Source organism: Bufo bufo, chromosome 5 (genome assembly GCF_905171765.1).
Source record: "Bufo bufo chromosome 5, aBufBuf1.1, whole genome shotgun sequence".
NCBI lineage: Eukaryota > Metazoa > Chordata > Amphibia > Anura > Bufonidae > Bufo > Bufo bufo.
The window spans coordinates 255,419,645-255,440,154 of NC_053393.1; the positions used below are offsets into that span (position 1 = coordinate 255,419,645).

General features: G+C 45.1%; 1 protein-coding gene across 1 annotated transcript in view; it reads right to left on the bottom strand.

The window, feature by feature from the left end:
* The window catches only part of LOC121001206 (maternal DNA replication licensing factor mcm6), a 197,291-nt gene that overhangs the window by 84,444 nt on the left and 92,337 nt on the right, over positions 1–20,510 (bottom strand). The window contains exons 2-3 of the mRNA XM_040432170.1: positions 9,993–10,139; positions 9,676–9,786 (exon numbers count right to left, since the gene is read on the bottom strand). Coding sequence (XP_040288104.1) covers positions 9,676–9,786; positions 9,993–10,139 — 258 coding nt within the window. The remainder of the gene's footprint in view (positions 1–9,675; positions 9,787–9,992; positions 10,140–20,510) is intronic.

Genomic DNA, 20,510 nt, shown 5'->3' on the forward strand with positions numbered 1-20,510 from the left:
ATTTTAGTTGCCAGATTTTTGACCATTCCTCTAGTTTTCCTAAATCCTTTTCCATTTGGCGTATCCCTCCAGGAACATCAACCCTGTTACAAATCTTTGTGTCATCCGCAAAAAGACACACCTTACCATCGAGGCCGTCTGCAATTTCGCTGATAAAGATATTAAACAATACGGGTCCCAGAACAGATCACTGAGGTACCCCACTGGTAACAAGACCTTGGTCTGAATATACTCCGTTGACTACAACCCTCTGTTGCCTGTCCCTCAGCCACTGCCTAATCCATTTAACAATATGGGAGTCCAAGCCCAATGACTGCAATTTATTGATAAGCCTTATATGTGGGACAGTATCAAAAGCCTTACTAAAGTCTAGATAAGCGATGTCTACTGCACCTCCTCCATCTATTATTTTAGTCACCCAATCAAAAAAATCAATAAGATTAGTTTGACATGATCTCCCTGAAGTAAACCCATGCTGTTTTTCATCTTTCAATCCATGGGATTTTAGATGTTCCACAATCCTCTCCTTAAGTATGGTTTCCATTAGTTTCCCCACTATTGATGTCAGGCTTACTGGCCTATAGTTGCCCGATTCCTCCCTACTACCTTTTTTGTGAATGGGCACAACATTTGCTAATTTCCAATCTTCTGGGACGACTCCTGTTGCCAGTGATTGGTTAAATAAATCTGTTAATGGTTTTGCTAGTTCACCGCTGAGCTCTTTTAATAGCTTTGGGTGTATCCCATCAGGCCCCTGTGACTTATTTGTATTAATTTTAGACAGCTGACTTAGAACCTCTTCATCTGTAAAGACAAATGCATCAAAAGATTCATTAGTCTTCTTTCCTAACTGAGGTCCTTTTCCTTCATTTTCCTTTGTAAAAACTGAACAGAAGTATTCATTGAGGCAGTCAGCTAGTTCTTTATTTTCTTCCAGATACCTTCCTTTTGTTTTTAATTTGGTAATTCCTTGTTTTCGTTTCCTTTTCATTTATGTATCTGAAGATTGCCTTTTCGCCTTTTTTCCCTGACTGAGCTTATTTCTCTTCTGCCTGTGTTTTAGAAGCTCTTATAACTTGTTTGGCCTCTCTCTGCCTAATCTTATAAATTTGCCTGTCATCCTCGTCACCCAGCAATACAACAGAGGATTTTGAGAGATTTAGGCCCCTGTCACCCAGGCACAGCAGGGGTTCATTCACGGCAAAAGGGGGTTCTTGTCACCCAGCAATACAACAGAGGATTTTGAGAGATTTAGGCCCCTGTCACCCAGACACAGCAGGGATTTGTATACGCCAAAAATGGTAAAATGTCACCCGACAATTGAAAAAATTGGCACTTCTTAAAATTAAAATGGCTCTAAAATAGTCCTTGAAAAGGCTAGAGGGATGTAAAAGGCAGTGAAATGTGCTTAAGAGCATGGCAACTGCTCTGCAAACAAATGTGGATAGGGAAATAACTTAAAATGAAATAAAATAACTTAAAATTGCAAATTATTAACCTGCAACTCAGAGAAGGAGGTGGATATGGAGTCGGAGGTTGAGGAGGCGGTGAATGTGGTGTTGTAGGTGGAGGCAGCAATGGAGAAGGAGGAGGTAGCCAACAATGTTTTTTTTTATTGGGGTAGGTAGCCCCAAAATATTGGGACAAATAAAAAAATTTAAAACAAAGAATTATTGCACTTGACTTGAATACAAGAATGTATGTTTGATGGTGGTATAAATGTCTATTCTGCACAAGGTACAGACAAGTCTTGTGGGATGCAAGTCTGGTACATTTTAATGAACGCGAGATTGTCCACGTTGGCTGTGGACAGGCGGCTGCGTCTGTCTGTAATGACTCCTCCTGCCATGCTAAATACACGTTCAGAGAGTACACTGGCTGCAGGGCAGGCCAGCACCTCCAAGGCATACAGGGCAAGCTCTGGTCATGTGGACAATTTGGAGACCCAGAAGTTGAATGGGGCAGAACCATCAGTCAGTACGTGTAGTCATGTGCACAGGTACTGTTCCATCATGTTGTTCAAATGCTGCCTCCTGCTAACATGCTCCATATCAGCAGTTGGGGCCGGTTGTTGCGGCGAGGTGACAAAGCTTTTCCACATGTCGGCCATGCTAATCATGCCTTCTGAGGTGCTGGCGCTGACACAGCTGCGTTGGTGACCTCTTCCTCCTCCCCTGCCTTCGCCTTGTGCTTCCACTTGTCCCCCGACATCAGTTGGGAATGCTCTCAGGAGTACGTCTACCAGCATGCACCTGTAGTCGCGCATCTTCCGATCACGCTCCAGTGAGGGAATTAAGGACGGCACATTGTCTTTGTAACGGGGATCCAGCAGGATGGCCACCCAGTAGTCAGCACACGTTAATGTGGGCAACTCTGCAGTCGTTGTGCAGGCACTGCAGCATGTAGTCGCTCATGTGTGCCCGGCTGCCCAGAGGTAAGGACAAGCTGTCCTCTGTGGGAGGCGTATAGTCTGCGTCCTCTGTATCCCCCCAGCCACACACCAGTGATGGGCCCAGCTGAGTTGGATGCCACCCCACTGTGAACATGCTTCATCCCCATCCTCCTCCTCGTCCTCCAGTAGTGGGCCCTGGCTGGCCAGATTTGTATCTGGCCTCTGCGGTTGCAAAAATCCTCTTTGAGCCACTTCTAAAAGACTGGCCTGAAAGTGTTAGAGATGACCCCTCTTCCTCCTCCTGGGCCACATCCTCTTCCATCATCGCCCTAAGTGTTTTCTCAAGGAGACATAGAAGTGGTATTGTAACACTGATAACGGAGTCATCGCCACTGGCCATGTTGGAGTACTCGAAACAGCGCAACAGGGCACACAGGTCTCGCATGGAGGCCCAGTCATTGGTGGTGAAGTGATGCTGTTCTGCAGTGCGACTCACCCGTGCGTGCTGCAGCTGAAACTCCACTATGGCCTGCTGCTGCTCGCACAGTCTCTCCAGCATGTGCAAGGTGGAGTTTCACCTGGTGGGCACGTCGCATATGAGGCGGTGAGCGGGAAGGCCAAAGTTACGCTGTAGCGCAGACAGCCGAGCGGCGGCAGGATGAGAACGCCGGAAGTGCGCACAGACGGCCGGCACTTAATGCAGCAGCTCAGACATGTCGGGGTAGTTGTGAATGAATTTCTGCACCACCAAATTCAGCACATGCGCCAGGCAAGGGATGTGCATCAAACCAGCTAGTCCCAGAGCTGCAACGAGATTTCGCCCATTATCGCACACCACCAGGCCGAGCTTGAGGCTCACTGGCAGCAACCACTCGTCGGTCTGTTGTTCTATACCCTGCCACAACTCCTGCACGGTGTGGGGCCTGTCCCCCAAACACATCAGTTTCAGAACGGCCTGCTGACGTTTACCCCTGGCTGTGCGGAAGTTGGTGGTGAAGGTCTGTCGCTGAACGGATGAGGAGGAGGTAGAAGAGGAGGAGGAAGCAGAGTACTAAGAGGAGGCAAAGAATGATGCCCTGCGATCCTTGGCGGTGGAAGGACGTGCACCAAACAGCTCTCCGCCTGGGGCCCAGCCGCCACTACATTTACCCAGTGTGCAGTTAGGGAGATATAGCTTCCCTGGCCGTGCTTACTGGTCCACGTATCTGTGGTTAGGTGGACCTTGCCACAGATGGCGTTGCGCAGTGCACACTTGATTTTATCCAATACTTGGTTGTGCAGGGAGGGCACGGCTCTCCTGGAGAAGTAGTGGCGGCTGGGAACGACGTACTGTGGGACAGCAAGCGACATGAGCTGTTTAAAGCTGTCCGTCTCCACCAGCCTGAATGACAGCATTTCAAAGGCCAGTAGTTTAGAAATGCTGGCATTCAGGGCCAGGGATCGAGGGTGGCTAGGTGGGAATTTACGCTTTCTCTCAAAGTTTTGTGAGATGGAGAGCTGAATGCTTCCGTGTGACATGGTGGAGATGCTTGGTGACTGAGGTGGTGTTGTTGGTGGCACATCCTCTGTTTGCTGGGCGGCAGGTGCCAACGTTCCTCCAGAGGCGGAGGAAGAGGCAGAGGCAGCAGCAGAAGAGGGAGCAGGAGGGGCCTGAGCCCTTTCTCGGTTTTGAAGGTGCTTACTCCACTGCAGCCCGTCTCTCGCATGTAGATGCCTGGTCATGCAGGTTGTGCTAAGGTTCAGAACGTTAATGCCTCGCTTCAGGCTCTGATGGCACAGCGTGCAAACCACTCAGGTCTTGTAGTCAGCACATTGTGTGAAGTGCCATGCCAGGGCACTCCTTGAAGCTGCCTTTGGTGTGCTCGGTCCCTGGTGACGGTGGCCAGTAGCAGGCGAACTGTTTTGGCGACGGCTGCTCTGCTTTTGCACCCTGCTCGCGCTTTTGCTACGCTGTTGGCTCGGTCTCACCACTGCCTCTTCCTCCGAACTCTGAAAGTCAGTGGCACGACCTTCATTCCATGTGGGGTCTAGGACCTAATCATCCCCTGCATCGTCTTCCACCCAGTCTTCCTCCCTATCCTCCTTTTCAGAAAGACGCAGCAGTTGGCACCTGTGTTTTGTCATCATCAGAGACGTGCTGAGGTGGTATTCCCATGTCCTCATCAGGAAACATAAGTGGTTGTGCGTCAGTGCATTCTATGTCTTCCACCCCTGGGGTAGGTGGATGCCCTTGGGAAACCCTGTCAACAGAGTCTTCAAACAGCATAAGAGACTGCTGCATGACTTGAGGCTCAGACAGGTTCCCCGATATGCACGGAGGTGATGTGACAGACTGATGGGCATGGGTTTCAGGCGCCACCTGTGCGCTTTCTGCAGAAGACTGGGTGGGAGATAATGTGAACGTGCTGGATCCACTGTCGGTCACCCAATTGACTAGCGCCTGTACTTGCTCAGGCCTTACCATCCTTAGAACGGCATTAGGCCCGACCAAATAAATATCGCTGTAGATTCTGGCGGCTACTGGGACCTGAGGTAGTAGGTACAGTAGGACGTGTAGCTGTGGCAGAACAGCCACGTCCTCTCCCTGCAACAGAGGCTCCACCAACACCACCACCACGACCATGACCATGACCGCGTCCCTTATTAGATGTTTTCCTTATAGTTAGCGTTTACAAAGCAAAGTAAAAAGTGGTTAAGTCTGTTAAAAAGTTATTAACCGCCAATAAAAACCCTGATGTAGGGTATTGCACTCAATTTTTATTTTTTTTAAACTCTATATGACAGCGGTATTTGTGGCCTAAATGTGACAGTCACTTATGCTTGTCTAATCCCAGATGTGCAGTATATTAGAGGGTTTTTTCACCCTAACTAAAAAGTGGTATTTCTGTCCTAAATGTGACAGTCACTTATGCACGTGTAATCCCAGATGTGCAATATAGCAGAGGCTTTTTTCACCCCAGTATGCCAAAGCTGTATTTCTGGACTTGCAGACAGTCTGTGCTGGTCCACTATCATTGCATAAAATGGCTGCCGATCATGTATTGATATTGACTAACTGAAGAAAAAAAAGTTAGTTTTCAGCAGTAGTTGGCTCAGTGCAGGCTTAAAAAAATTGTGCACTGCACCCACAAAAAACACTTTTGCTGTAGATCGCTGAGTACAAAAAACAGTTCTTGATTAGATTTCTCCCTGATCTCTCCTTCACAGCAGCTGCAGCCTCTCCCTACACTAATCCGGCGCTACGTGACTCCAGCATAAATAGTATTGATGAGCGGCAGGGGTCATATTCGAATTCGCAATATTTCGCGAATATTTTGTAGAATATTCGGCGAAAATTCGCAAATTCGAAAATTTGCGATTTTTTTTTTACTCCAAAAAATCGGAAAGGTAATGATTGTGCAATATGCGAATTTTCGGAATTCAAATTTTCGGATTCAAATTTTTCATTGCAAATTTTTCAACTTACAACTATTAGACAAAGAAGATTATATCACTATATTAGCTAAATTGCTCTATTCGATTTTTTTTTAGAATATTCTCTATATTGCTATAACTTCGTTTTTTCGAATATTCGTAATATTCTAAAACAAGAATATATAGCAATATAGTGAATATAGAGCAAAATTCGCAAACAGTACTACTCCTAAAGTCAAGTATATTGCAGCCTTCTTATTGGCCCACAAGCTAGAAGCAGTGAGGGATATATTCTAAATTTTCGCGAATTTTCGAAGTACCTATATTCGCGATAAAAATTCGAAATTCGAATATTCGTGATCAACACTAATAAATAGAGGCTGGGTCACATGCTGCAGTTGGCCAATCACAGCCATACTAATAGTAGGCATGGCTGTGATGGCCTTTTGGGGCAAGTAGTATGACTCTTGTTGATTGGCTGCTGTGCAGCCTTTCAAAAAGCGCCATAAAAATCGCCGAACACCGAACTTTTACGTAAATGTTCGGGTCCGGGTGCAGAAAACCCTAAAGTTCAGTATGAACCCGAACTTTACAGTTCGGGTTCGCTCAACTCTACTCATTTTTTTCGTAAAAATGTGTCTTTACTAAAAATATCCAGCCCCTCTCTCTTAGGCCTCATGCACACGACAGTTGTGTGCATCCGTGGCCGTTGTGCCGTTTTCCGTTTTTTTTCACGGACCCATTCAAGTCAATGGGTCCGGGAAAGAACACGGATGCACACAAGATTGGCATCCGTGTCCGTGATCCTGGTACTTAAGGACACATGACGTACCGGCGATCGCAGCAAACTGCAGGTCAATTCAGTATCTGCTCTATAAAAATACCCCATGACCTAACCCATCAGATGAACACGGTCCAAAAAATTTAATAAAAAAAGGGTATTTTTTTGTCACCTTACATCACAAATAGTGTAATAGCAAGCGATCAAAAAGTCATATGCCCCTAAGATAATCGGCTAAAAAACACACAAAAAAAAAAAACTGACTCTTAGACTATGGAGATACTAAAATGTTTTTGTTTATAAAAGAATAATATAGTGTAAAACCTAAATAAATTTTAAAAAAGTAGACATTTTAGGTATCGTCGCGTCCATAAGTATCTGCTCTATAAAAATACCCCATGACCTAACCCCTCAGATGAACACGGTCCAAATTTTGTTATAAAAACTGTGCCAAAACAGCTATTTTTTGGCAAATTTTCCATTTTAAACCTTTTTTTCCAGTAACAAAGCAAGGGTTAACAGCCAAACACTTAATATTTATTACCCTGATTCTGCAGTTTACAGAAACACCCCATATGTGGTCGTAAACGGCTGTATGACCAAACAGCAGGGCGTAGAAGCAAAGGAACGCCGTATGGTTTCTGGAAGGCAGATTTTGTTTTTGATATCTTTTTTTTGGCACCATGTCCTATTTGAAGAACCCCTGATGCACCCCTAGAGTAGAAGCTCCATAAAAGTGACCCCATCTAAGAAACTACACCCATCAAGGTATTCAAAACTTATTTTACAAACTTTATTAACCCTTTAGGTCAGTGATGCCCAACCTACGGCCCGCGGGTTTAAATGCGGCCCGCGAAGCCATGTCATGCGGCCCGCGCAGTAACCTGGACTTTATCAGCGCAGGGAGCGCTGCGAACGGCACACGCAGCAAAGCAATGCTGCCTGTGCCCGACACTGAGGAGGGGGGTTGTTATCTGTGGACGACACTGAGGGGGGGGTTATCTGTGGACGACACTGAGGGGGGGGGTTGTTATCTGTGGACGACACTGAGGGGGGGGTTTTTATCTGTGGACGACACTGAGGGGGGGGGGTTGTTATCTGTGGACGACACTGAGGGGGGGTTGTTATCTGTGGACGACACTGAGGGGGGGGTTGTTATCTGTGGACGACACTGAGGGGGGGGTGGTTATCTGTGGACGACACTGAGGGGGGGGTTGTTATCTGTGGACGACACTGAGGGGGGGGTTGTTATCTGTGGACGACACTGAGGGGGGGGGGTTGTTATCTGTGGACGACACTGAGGGGGGGGGGGGTTGTTATCTGTGGACGACACTGAGGGGGGGTTGTTATCTGTAGACGACACTGAGGGGGGGTTGTTATCTGTGGATGACACAGGGGGGGGAATCTGTGAATGACACTGAAGGGGGGGAATCTAGGGAGGGGTGTGGGGATGTTGGGGTGGGAGCTCTGGAAGAGGTGGGAAATACTCGCACATGAGATCGCACAGGGGTCAGTACAGAGATCTATCCCATCAGCTATTTATCCCCAGGACTGTGACTGACGAGGGGACATCCTCTGCGTCTGGAGGAAAGAAGGTTTGTACACAAACATAGAAGAGGATTCTTTACGGTAAGAGCAGTGAGACTATGGAACTCTCTGCCTGAGGAGGTGGTGATGGTGAGTACAATAAAGGAATTCAAGAGGGGCCTGGACGTATTTCTGGAGCTTAATAATATTACAGGCTATAGCTACTAGAGAGGGGTCGTTGATCCAGGGAGTTATTCTGATTGCATGATTGGAGTCGGGAAGGAATTTTTTATTCCCCAAAAGTGGAGAAAATTGGCTTCTACCTCACAGGGTTTTTTGCCTTCCTCTGGATCAACTTGCAGGATAACAGGCCGAACTGGATGGACAAATGTCTTTTTTCGGCCTTATGTACTATGTTACTATGTTACTATGCCCCCTCACAGTAGTTATGCCCAGATATGTGCCCTCCTCACAGTAGTTATGCCCAGATATGTGCCCCCTCACAGTAGTTATGCCAGATATGTGCCCTGCTCACAGTAGTAATGCTCACACGTGCCCCCTCACAGCGTTTGCATTTCTTTCTGGCAAAGCTTTCTTTCCGGCCCACGAAATTTATACCAAGTCTAGTGCGGCCCTCAGACGAAAAGTGGTTGGGCACCACTGCTTTAGGTGTTCCTCAACAGTTTATGGCAAATGGATATGACATTTCAGAATTTCTATTTTTGGTAACCTTGCCTCACAAAAATTTAATATAGAGCAACCAAAAATCATATTTACCCTACAAATAGTCCCAAGAAAACTGCCACCTTATCCCGTAGTTTCCAAAATGGGGTCACTTTTATGGAGTTTCTACTCTAGGGGTGCATCAGGGGGGGGGCTTCAAATAGGACATGGTGTAAATGAACCAGTCAAGCAAAATCTGCCTTCCAAAAACCACACGGCGCACTTTTCCCTCTACGCCCTAGCGTGTGCCAGTACAGTAGTTTACGGCCACATATGCGGTGTTTCTGTAAACTACAGAATCGGGCCAATAAATATTGTTTTGTTTGGCTGTTAACCCTTGCTTTGTTACTGGAAAAAAAATGATTAAAATGGAAAATTTGCAAAAAAATTGTTATCTCCATTTGCCATTATCTGTTGGGGGAACACCTAAAGGTTTAACGACATTTGTAAAATCAGTTTTGAATACCTTTATGGGTGTAGTTTCTAGAATGGGGTCATTTTTAGGTGGTTTCCATTATGTAAGCCTCACAAAGTGACTTCAGACCTGAACTGGTCCTTAAAAAGTGGGTTTTTGAAAATTTCTGAAAAATTTCAAGATTTGCTTCTAAACTTCTAAGCCTTGTAACGTCCCCAAAAAATAAAATGCCTGGATAAGTAAAAGCGTTTTAAAGTTATTCACACAAAGTGACAATGGTCAGATTTTCAAAAAGTGGCCTTGTCCTTAAGGTGAAAATGAGCCCGGTCCCTAAGGGGTTAAGGATAAGCATATTATAATATTATGAGCCGTTAGTAGTTCAAAAGATTTTTAGAAAAAATGTATTAGTAAATAAAATCTTACTTCTGTCTTGCAGGAAAGTCTGAAAATGCAACATAGAACTCTTTATTGAGTGGTACGTTCCCAATCTGTCTGACAAAGTTTCTAACAGCTCGGCACAGATGGGGATATACTCTATTAGGGAATGAAGAGAATGAAAAAATGTATTACACATGCAAGCACATTACAGTTTATCATTTGACTACACATCTTACATCTGTCAGAGAAACAAATATGCCATCACTTTAAGAGATAGAAAACCTCCTTTAAAATCAGTACTGCCCTAGCTGTAAATTAATTGTGCTATGTATTAATGAGTAATTACAATAAATTAAAAATACCTATAATATTCCTCTTGGATTGTGGTAGCAAGCTGCTGGTTGTAATATTCAATGTCTGTAAAATTTACCACCAATGTGTTCCTTTCTGGTCGAATTAACTCCTCAGCTGCAGATACATACAGGTTTCCTCCATCTTTACCTTTGCATCTATAATGGAATTAAAGTGAATTTATTATAAGTGAAATATTAAAACACTGCAGACTTTGTGAAATGGGCTGCTTGAGACCAGAAAGCTGGATTACTCTTATTGGTAGATCCTTTTTGTCCTCAGCGAGTTCATCCTCACTTATAGAAAACATAAAAAGGTCAAGCTACAGTGATATTATATAATAAAAGTAGGACATTTAAGCAGAAGTATGCAAAGTATTCAAACAATTTATTGAAATAAAAGCCAACAGTCGTGGGTATGCTACCACAAAAAATGTCAATGCCTCAACTTGTCATGTGGCCTTGAGCATCAATTACAGCTTGACAATGACGTCTCATGCTGTTCACAAGTCAACTTCTTGTCTGCTGATGTATGGAATCCCACTCTTCTTGAACGGCGGCCCTCAGTGTTCTGTTCCAGTATCTTGCATTGTGTATTGGTATATACGTTCCCCCCCTGTTTTCAGGCTTCTAGTTAGTTTAGTCTAGCCACTCCCTGTTTTCCCAGTGATGCCTTGCTCATAGTGTGCTCAGCTTTCTGAGTAGCAGCATCAATCTTCTGAGTTAGGAGTTCTTGTTGGCATAATTATTTTACCATCTGGATTACCCTGCAAAATCTTGTAATTCAATCTCCAGATTAAAAGCCTACTTGATTAACACCTGGGTGTCTGATGCGTAAGCTGTAAGTGGAGAAAGTCAAATTCAACAAGTCACTTCCATGCGCATAGAGGTTGCTCTACACAGGTGCGTGAATGTTTATAGCTGACTTTTGAAACGCCAAAGTAAAAGAATTGCCTTAGTACTCTCCTTCTCTTGTTAAGGATAGAATATTCCCCTCCTCCAAGTAATAAGACATTATTAGTCTCTTGCTTGCTGCAGTGGAGGGTAATTGCACCGCTTGTATAAGACTTTCATCATATCCTGCTCTGCACTGCATTCACTGAGGATCGCAGAAGCTTCTAGAAATTGCAGTTTTCATACAGGCAAGGAACTGCATTCAGCCCTGTTTTTCTGAGACAAATATCATCTGCCTGCTATCAAGTTACAGGGAAGAGCCCATCATATTGATACATTGCAAGGCTTAACACAAACACCTGCAGTAGGAGGTCATGTGACTGCCGTTCAGTAGCTTACAATGTTGGCAGGGTGCCAGAAAGACTGAACTAACTACTAGGAGGTATCTGCTGTGTAACAAATGGAAATGGAAGACACAGCTAAAAGGATTTCCAGACCCTCATTAAGAATGAAAGAGGCCCTCCTAACTAACAAAATTGAGATAAGTAATAACTTATCCAGTTTGTGGCAAAAGACTAAATGTATGGATGCAGCATATGGATCAGGCTATAATGAAGATCAATTAAAGGCCATGTGTACAAAATTGAATAAGACCTATGAGTGTTATAAGACTGTCTGAAAAAAATATTCTTCTCTGTTATCAAGTCTCGACTCAGAGGAATTCATCCTAGAATTAAAGACCCACACTGCACTTAATGATGTAAGATATAGCAGATTTGTGGCAGTCAAGTCAATGCTAGAGGACAAAGATATCACAACAACAATATGAAACTGCGTCCCGCCATTCTAATTTTTCAAGGCACTCCAAGGCTTCATCCCGTTCCTCGAAATCTATTGCTCAGTTCTCATCGCTAAGGTCTCACTCACAGCACTCTTCGCTGAGTAACTCACTATGTTAGCACGTGCAAAAGCAGAAGCAGCAAAGGTACAAGCTCACTGCATTAGAAAGGAAGCAGCCATTAAGGCTCAAGTCGCTGAGATACAAGCCCAATATCAAGCAGCTATACAGGCTCAAGCGCAAGCGACCAAAGCCAAGGCTGAAGCTGATTTGGAGGTCCTTCAGAAGGAAAGGGAAGAAGCAGTAGCAATGGCTGAACTGTTATAGAAGCAGCTGCTGAAGAATTAGAAGCTTATCGTCCTATGTCCAAGATATCTAATGACTCAGAAAGGCGTCCCCTGCAATTCGTCCTAAACGAAAGCAAAGTCAATACATGTGGCACCAGAAGAGTCGGCCTCTGCATACCAGCCTGCTGAACTCATCCGAGTAGAAAAAGAGGCAGCCGATAACTATACAGTTGACCCCAGTCCAGTGGACATTTCTCTTTCTTTCAAACCTCTGGCACCTTACACAGTATTTCAGGCGCCATTAGAGACCAAGCTGCTTCAAGCTCATCAAATCACACTAAACCCTCCTGAGACTAGTCACATAGCGACCAAGACTGTTTCTAGTACCAGCTCTATGGCCCAAACTGAAAACATATCGTTTTTTGAGTTGAATAATGTTCATTGCATGTTTCCTTTTCAGGTAGATGGACATTATTTGCATCTGCAAGCTAAAATTATATATATATATATATATATATATATATATATATATATATATATATATATATATATATATATATATATATAAATAATATACCACAAATATTGCAGCAGCACAGTCAGAAGTTGTGCATTGGGTGCAAAAAATCCTCACAGAGGCAGGCTTCTCCTCCAAGATATATATTCAACGAATGAAGAGGCAGCACTTCCAGTTTTTGGTGATAGGGTGACGACCCCAAACTTTATTCCCAGCAACGTTCCAGCCTTCTCAATAAGGCCTTTGTCAAGCTACAACAGTGCTATACTGTGGGGTTTATATACCCACAATCCATTACAAGTTCAGTGCAATCAGTGAAACCACATGTTAACAATAAAGTCACATGATCATCAAACGTCACATTATCACATGACTTTCTGTGTACATACAATATGCGTATCAAACAGGTAAAACCTTCATATAAAAGTTATGACATCAATCAATAGTGTAAATCATACATCCTAGACATTATTCTAATTATACAAAGTGATTCAATGTGCTGTGTCATTATCCCTCGTATCCAACATTCAATTAAATACATGTAGACATAAAAGTGTTCCATACATTAAGGGTTAAAATAATCATCAGTTCATGATGCAGCTGCATCATATTAGACTTTAAAAACTGTTGGAACTAACCGTCATGGATCAGCCAAGTGCGCCCGCATCAGCGTCTCCCCATCGGCCAAGCGCATGCGCCGCGTCATGCGTCACTCGTCCACCTCCCCACGCCGCCGCGTCATCCCGCACGCACCCTGGAACGCAACATCGCCCAGTGGAGCGCATCGCGAGCACAGCGGCGGCGGGGGGAGGGAAAGAGAAGACACATGACCGGACCACACAGCCATGGCGTCAAGGGGGCGTGTCAGTGGCCATGGTAACACAATGTGAATCAAATACAAAAGAGGTAACATCGAGGCAGTCACACAACGCACAACAGTCCAACCAACCTGTATCCAGATGTGTTAATGTACCCAGGAGTGGCGACCACCACAATATCGGTATAAAGACCGACGTAGTGTTGCCCCCTAGGTCAATACACACATCTAGAGTGAAGACATTTATGCAGTTACAATGGGAGGGACCCATCCCATCTCCATGCACTTCAAACTTGGTATACATAAAAATGTCATCTGGCATATAGGTTCCAGGCCAGAGTTGGCATCCAATACCAATTCAGTATAAATTAATGCAGGTCGGATTTCCCTAACGTGCAGTGCGTGACTTGTCATCCACGTCCCTCATTCGCATTGACCAATGGTCACCGTCATGCCAGCGCACTGGGGTGGTCCATACACGGTGTTGTCCAATCATGAGACAAAGGGTCATTAAATTCTTCAAGCTTCCATCTGTAAATAAACCAAAGAATATATAAGTGTGCTTATCATACAATAGATTCCAAGTAGCACTGTTGTACACCCTCCCCACTCGACTCAACGAGTATTATCACCTCCACGTCTGATGAGCAAGTAACACATTACCTATCCACATAATTCCCATCTACATTCAGCATTAAGACCTTCAGGCCTAAGTGTGCGTAACTTATGTATCCACATAATCTCACGCTGTTTCAATTTCTTCTCCCTATTACCTCCCCTTTTGAGTGGGGGAATATGGTCTATCACTTTAAACTTGAGATCCTTTTCCCTGTGCCCAGCTTCCACAAAGTGCTTAGGCACCGGGAGGTCTTTCCGTTTTTGACGGATGGAATACCTGTGATAGTTCATTCTCGTTTTCACGTCACAGGTAGTCTCCCCAACATATAGGAGACTACAGGGGCATGTCAATAAATAGACGACGAATGAACTATCACAAGTCAGGAAGTGTCTAATCTCAAACACCCTGTTAGTTACTGGGTGTGTAAATGCTCCTCCCTTCAACATATAGCTGCAGTTTACACAGTTCAAACATGGATAGCTTCCACATTTTTTACGACCTATATATGTCTGAACTGTGGTTTTGTCACCTACCACCTCTGCTCTAACCAATTTGTCTCTCAAACTGTCCGTTCTCCTGTAAGACATCAAGGGGGTATAGTGAATTCTTTCACATGGCCAAAGTTGCTGCTCAATATAGGCCAGTGTTTAACAACCTTTGCTACCTGATCGCTGCCTTCGGTATAAGTGGAAATAAAAGGTATTCTGGCTTGTTCAGTCACTCTATTGGGGCTCCTAGGTTTTAGATCATCCAGATGTTTCTGTACTAACCTCTTGGGATACCCTCTATTTAAAAATTTCCCGGCCATCTTAGTCAATCTTTTATTCTTTAAATTAGGGTCTTTCACAATACGTTGAATCCAGAGAAACTGGCTCCGTGGTAAAGACTTCACCATAGACCGCGGATGGCAGCTCTCAAATCTCAAGAGCTTATTGCAATCCGTCGGTTTAATGAACAAGTCCGTAACCAACCTCGTATCATGTTTCCTCACCATAGTGTCCAGAAACTGGACCTGCTCGGTGGAGTGCATCAGAGTGAACCGGATTTCAGGATCCATATTCAAAAATTGTGGGTATATAAACCCCACAGTATAGCACTGTTGTAGCTTGACAAAGGCCTCATTGAGAAGGCTGAAACGTTGCTGGGAATAAAGTTTGGGGTCGTCACCCTATCACCAAAAACTGGAAGTGCTGCCTCTTCATTCGTGAGATATATATTATATTATATTATATTATATACACACACACACACACACACTCACCTAAAGAATTATTAGGAACACCATACTAATACGGTGTTGGACCCCCTTTTGCCTTCAGAACTGCCTTCATTCTACGTGGCATTGATTCAACAAGGTGCTGATAGCATTCTTTAGAAATGTTGGCTCATATTGATAGGATAGCATCTTGCAGTTGATGGAGAGTTGGGGGATGCATATCCAGGGCACGAAGCTCCCGTTCCACCACATCCCAAAGATGCTCTATTGGGTTGAGATCTGGTGACTGTGGGGGCCATTTTAGTACAGTGAACTCATTGTCATGTTCAAGAAACCAATTTGAAATAATTCGAGCTTTGTGACATGGTGCATTATCCTGCTGGAAGTAGCCATCAGAGGATGGATACATGTTCTCATTCTGTTTACGCCAAATTCGGACTCTACCATTTGAATGTCTCAACAGAAATCGAGACTCATCAGACCAGGCAACATTTTTCCAGTCTTCAACAGTCCAATTTTGGTGAGCTCGTGCAAATTGTAGCCTCTTTTTCCTATTTGTAGTGGAGATGAGTGGTACCCGGTGGGGTCTTCTGCTGTTGTAGCCCATCCGCCTCAAGGTTGTGCGTGTTGTGGCTTCACAAATGCTTTGCTGCATACCTCGGTTGTAACGAGTGGTTATTTCAGTCAACGTTGCTCTTCTATCAGCTTGAATCAGTCGGCCCATTCTCCTCTGACCTCTAGCATCCACAAGGCATTTTTGCCCACAGGACTGCCGCATACTGGATGTTTTTCCCTTTTCAAACAATTCTTTGTAAACCCTAGAAATGGTTGTGTGTGAAAATCCCAGTAACTGAGCAGATTGTGAAATACTCAGACCGGTCCGTCTGGCACCAACAACCATGCCACGCTCAAAATTGCTTAAATCACCTTTCTTTCCCATTCTGACATTCAGTTTGGAGTTCAGGAGACTGTCTTGACCAGGACCACACCCCTAAATGCATTGAAGCAACTGCCATGTGATTGGTTGACTAGATAATTGCATTAATGAGAAATAGAACTGGTGTTCCTAATAATTATTTAGGCGAATATATAGACGGGGAGTGTTCTGTTCCAGTATCTTGCCTTGTGCATTGGTATGCTCTTCTCTCCCCCCCACCCCCGTTTTCAGGCTTCTGGTTAGTTTAGCCTAGCCACTCCGTTTTCCCAGTGATGCCTTGCTCTCATTGTGTGCTCAGCTTTCTGAGTAGCAGCATCAATCTTCTGAGTTAGGAGTTATTGTTGGCATAATTCTTTTACCATCTGGATTACCCTGCAACATCTTGTAATACAATCTCCGGATTAAAAGCCTACTTGATTAACGCTTGGGTGTCTGATGCATAAGCTGTAAGTGGAGAAAGTCAAATTCAACAAGTCACATCCGTGCACATAGAGGTTGTTCTACACAAGTGCGTGATTGTATATAGCTGACTTTTGAAACTCCACACAGGTAATTGAAGTTCTGGGGTACAGAGTTATGAGCCTCTACACAGCTACTCAGTTGATCCCATAGGTTTCAACTGGGATTTCAGGTCTGGAGAAAGTGCAGGCCACTCCATTTAAGGTACCGCAGTCTCCAGCAGCAGTTCCCTAATGAAGCGACCTCGATCAGCTGGCGCATTGTCATCCATGAAGATGAAATTAGGCCGGTGTTGTTCATGTAGAGGCACAATTACCATATTAATGATGTTATTCAAGTAGTATGAGCTTGTCACTGTACCATTCACAAAGTGTAGGGCAGTTCTGTATTGACTAGACAAACCTGCCTGCACTGACACCACCAAAGGCTCGTCTGGTGAGAACAGTGGCTGATGCATAGTGCTCTCCTTGATGTCTCCAACATCGTTGGCAGCCATCATTTATGCTCAGCACGAATCAACTTTCATCAGTGAACAGCATTGAGGCCCTCTGGTCCCACATCCAGCGTAGATGCTACCTGCCCCAATCAAGTCAACCATGCCTGTGCATGGTGGTATGGTCAAGTCGAACAATTTAAATGGAATAATGGTCACCTTTAATAATTAACTTTTAATAATATTTATAATAAAATAATTGCCCTTAGATGAGGTGCAGAAAGAAGAGAGAGGGGTGGGCATCCACCCTACTCGTAGTGAATGTACAAACACTTCTAGGGAGGGAATAGGGAAAAGGGGGAAGGGGATTGCTGGGTCTCAGCCCCTATTACCCTGGTAAAAGGGCCCTTTTCCTAACCACCGCAACCTCCTATGCAGCCCCTAATGTGTCCCTAAGCAGTGCTCTGACTGCCCAGCTTCGTCGTGAAGGGGAGGGAAGGGGGGGGGGGGGGGGGAGGGAATCCCTAGAGGCAGATAAGGTACACCACTCACAGAAACGCTCCCAGGTCCCTGGAACGACTGAATATGACACTAGACCTGCGAGGATCCGTGTCCTGAGAGAAATAGTGTGTTTAAGGGTGTCACACGGTGATCACCCAACACATATATAGATAGATTCCTGCTGAAAGAATCAGTGACAAAGTGGCCCGATGCGTTTCCCTGTTGTGTTACAGTTCGTCAGGGGCCCACATAAATTGATGATAGCAGCAGTAGCAGTGGCCTGTCCTCAGGTTGGGGCAGGTCACCAGGATTTCAAACAGATTATACTCAGCATTAGTTAGTTAGCAACAGCTGATATATGTCATGCCTCCTTCACACACCTCCCATGGTGTGGCAGTATAACATTAGCCGCAATCACAAATGGGGGTGGAAGGAATGTGCTTAGCTCGTCAGGAGTAGCCGGTCAGTGGACCTGTTCCCACGATACAGACTGGTTCCAGTTCCTCGCCAGTCAGTGTGCTGGATCCCACGTGTGGCAGTACAGCAAAGGACGCCGGCACCGCTGCACCATTTAAGCCATCCGCATCATCAAAACTCCACCCCTCATCCCAGTCATGACCCATCACGTGGCCATAACGTCATGGTCACGTGGGGCGTCACATGGTCGCAGGTCCTTCGACCATAGTGAGATAGGGAGAAGTTGACAGGGGGATTATTATGGTAAGCGGGTGTGCTAACGATATTTAAGTCACAGCCGCTGGCCCCCTATACTGGAGTCTCATTAGGGTAACTACAACATTGTGTCCACATAAGACTGAAAGCGGAGAGATTGTGTGGGGATGCCCTACAGGGATAGGGGAACACCCCACCATAATGGGTATGAATGAATTCCATATTCATTCAGATAAATGGTGCGCTGCTGTAATCCACAATAGGAGTGGCGCAGCGTCACCTTTTTATTAGAGTATTTTGGCCGGTGAAGATCAAAGGGGAAATGGCTGTGTACTTCGAATGGAGCCTCTATCATAAAAATATGCAGAGGGGATACATGCACTTCAGGCATTGCTGCAAGGTTCGCAACAATGTCCCTGGAGTATGTGATATTAGATCAGGAGGTCCTATGATGCCAATTGGTGGCCCTGATGAACGCTGGGGTATAATTGCTGCGCAGGAGGTAGGGGATAACCTCAAATAAAGCAACTAAAGGAGAGTTGTTCATTAAGTCCCTGTGGGTGGACAGTTTTTAATTGAAAGATCCACCAGGTCTCTCTTTGTAGGATCTTTTGGTCCCAGTTACCTCCCCTATATGGGGGTGGTACAGCCTCAATACCCATAAATCGAACTTGTGAGTAATCCCCGCCATGGAACATTGTCACATGGCGTGCCAGGGGGGTGTCCTTTTGATGGCGTAGGTCCCCCAAATGTTCTCCTATCCTCCTGCACAGCTCCCGCTTAGTTGTACCAATATATTCCAGGCCACATACACATTGTGCTCGATAAATTGCCCCTCTGGTGCGACAATTAATAAATTGTTTAATGGTGTATGTGTTTTTTGTTACATGACTAATGAAGCTATGCCCCTGTTGGATGTAGGGACAAGCCACACAGCCACTGCAATGGTAGGAGCCGTGTGGCGCTCGTAGCCAGGTGGTTGATGTAGTACCAACACCCGAGTAATGGCTATGCACCACATGATCTCTGATGTTACGCCCCCTTCGGGAGGTGACTTGGGCATGCGGGGTCACCATTTTTGCAATGTCTGGATCGAGCAAGAGAGTTCCCCAGTTTTTCTTCAGAATCTCCTTTAACTCTTCAGCCCCCATGTCAAAAGGTGCCTATCAGGCGTATCACTCTTTCCTCACTTCGGGATCTTTGTGGATGTAACAGCCCTGTACGGTCAGAGGTAAGTGCCCTCTGGTATGCTTTCCTTAAGACATGGTCTGGGAACCCCTTTTCTAGAAATCTTTGATCGAGATCCCCCGCCTGTTCCTTGAACTGGTGGATGGAGGAACAATTCCTTCTCATCCTCAGGTATTGACCTGTTGGAATTCCTCGTTTCAAAGGGCCGGGATGAAAACTCTCCCACTCCAGCAAAGAGTTAGTAGCTGTCGGTTTCCTATAGGTTTGCGTGAGGAGCTCAGTTCACCCTCCGGTCCCTTATCAATCCGAATGTCAAGTAAAGGCAAAGAACGGGCGGACATCTCATATGTGAACCAGAGTCCTAGGAGGTTCACATTGAGAGTGTCCACCAGGTCTCGAAAGGTGTCCACCGACCCCCGCCAGATAATAAAGATGTCATCAATATATCTGGCCCACATCACCACAGGTGTGGTGAGTGGACTAGGGGGAATCGACCCTTAGGCTGCTAATCTCTCTCAATTCTGTCCGTGACACAAACCCATTTTTTGGGGAAAATATACACATTGTTTTTCTGTCCATCTGTCAATTTTGTGGGTGACCTCAAAAGAATGAGGAGAGCATCAAATAAGGGATATGGCCATGGCGCTGCTGGTGTTGGTGGAGCTCCTGCTGCAGGCAGAGGAAAATGTCAATCTGTGCCAGCTACGCGCCCAAATAAAACACCTTCCTCTGGTGCACGCAGGCGACAGGACGTTCTGCATCATTTTGTAGGCCCGAAAATTAGTGTTGCTCGAGCATCATAGTGCTCACGGGCATGGGCTGAACACATCGGGATTCTCGGTGGAAGTCAATGGGAGAACCCAAGCATTAAACCAGGCACCCCCTGCTCTGAAGAGGGGAAGGTGCCTGGTTCTTAGGAATAGGACAGAAATTGATGGCACCACCACGGAAATGGTTCGGAAACAGCATGGGGAGAATGTCTGGATGCATCTTTGACTCTCAGGTCGCTGCTGGGAATGATGTTGTCCGAGTAGTACGCCACTTTTACAGACTGACAATAATACACACAAAACCGAAGATAAAATAGACTTTAGAGGAAACGTGGTTAGGAAACATTCTTTCCTGTATATTTACTTTTATATAAAGTGCAAG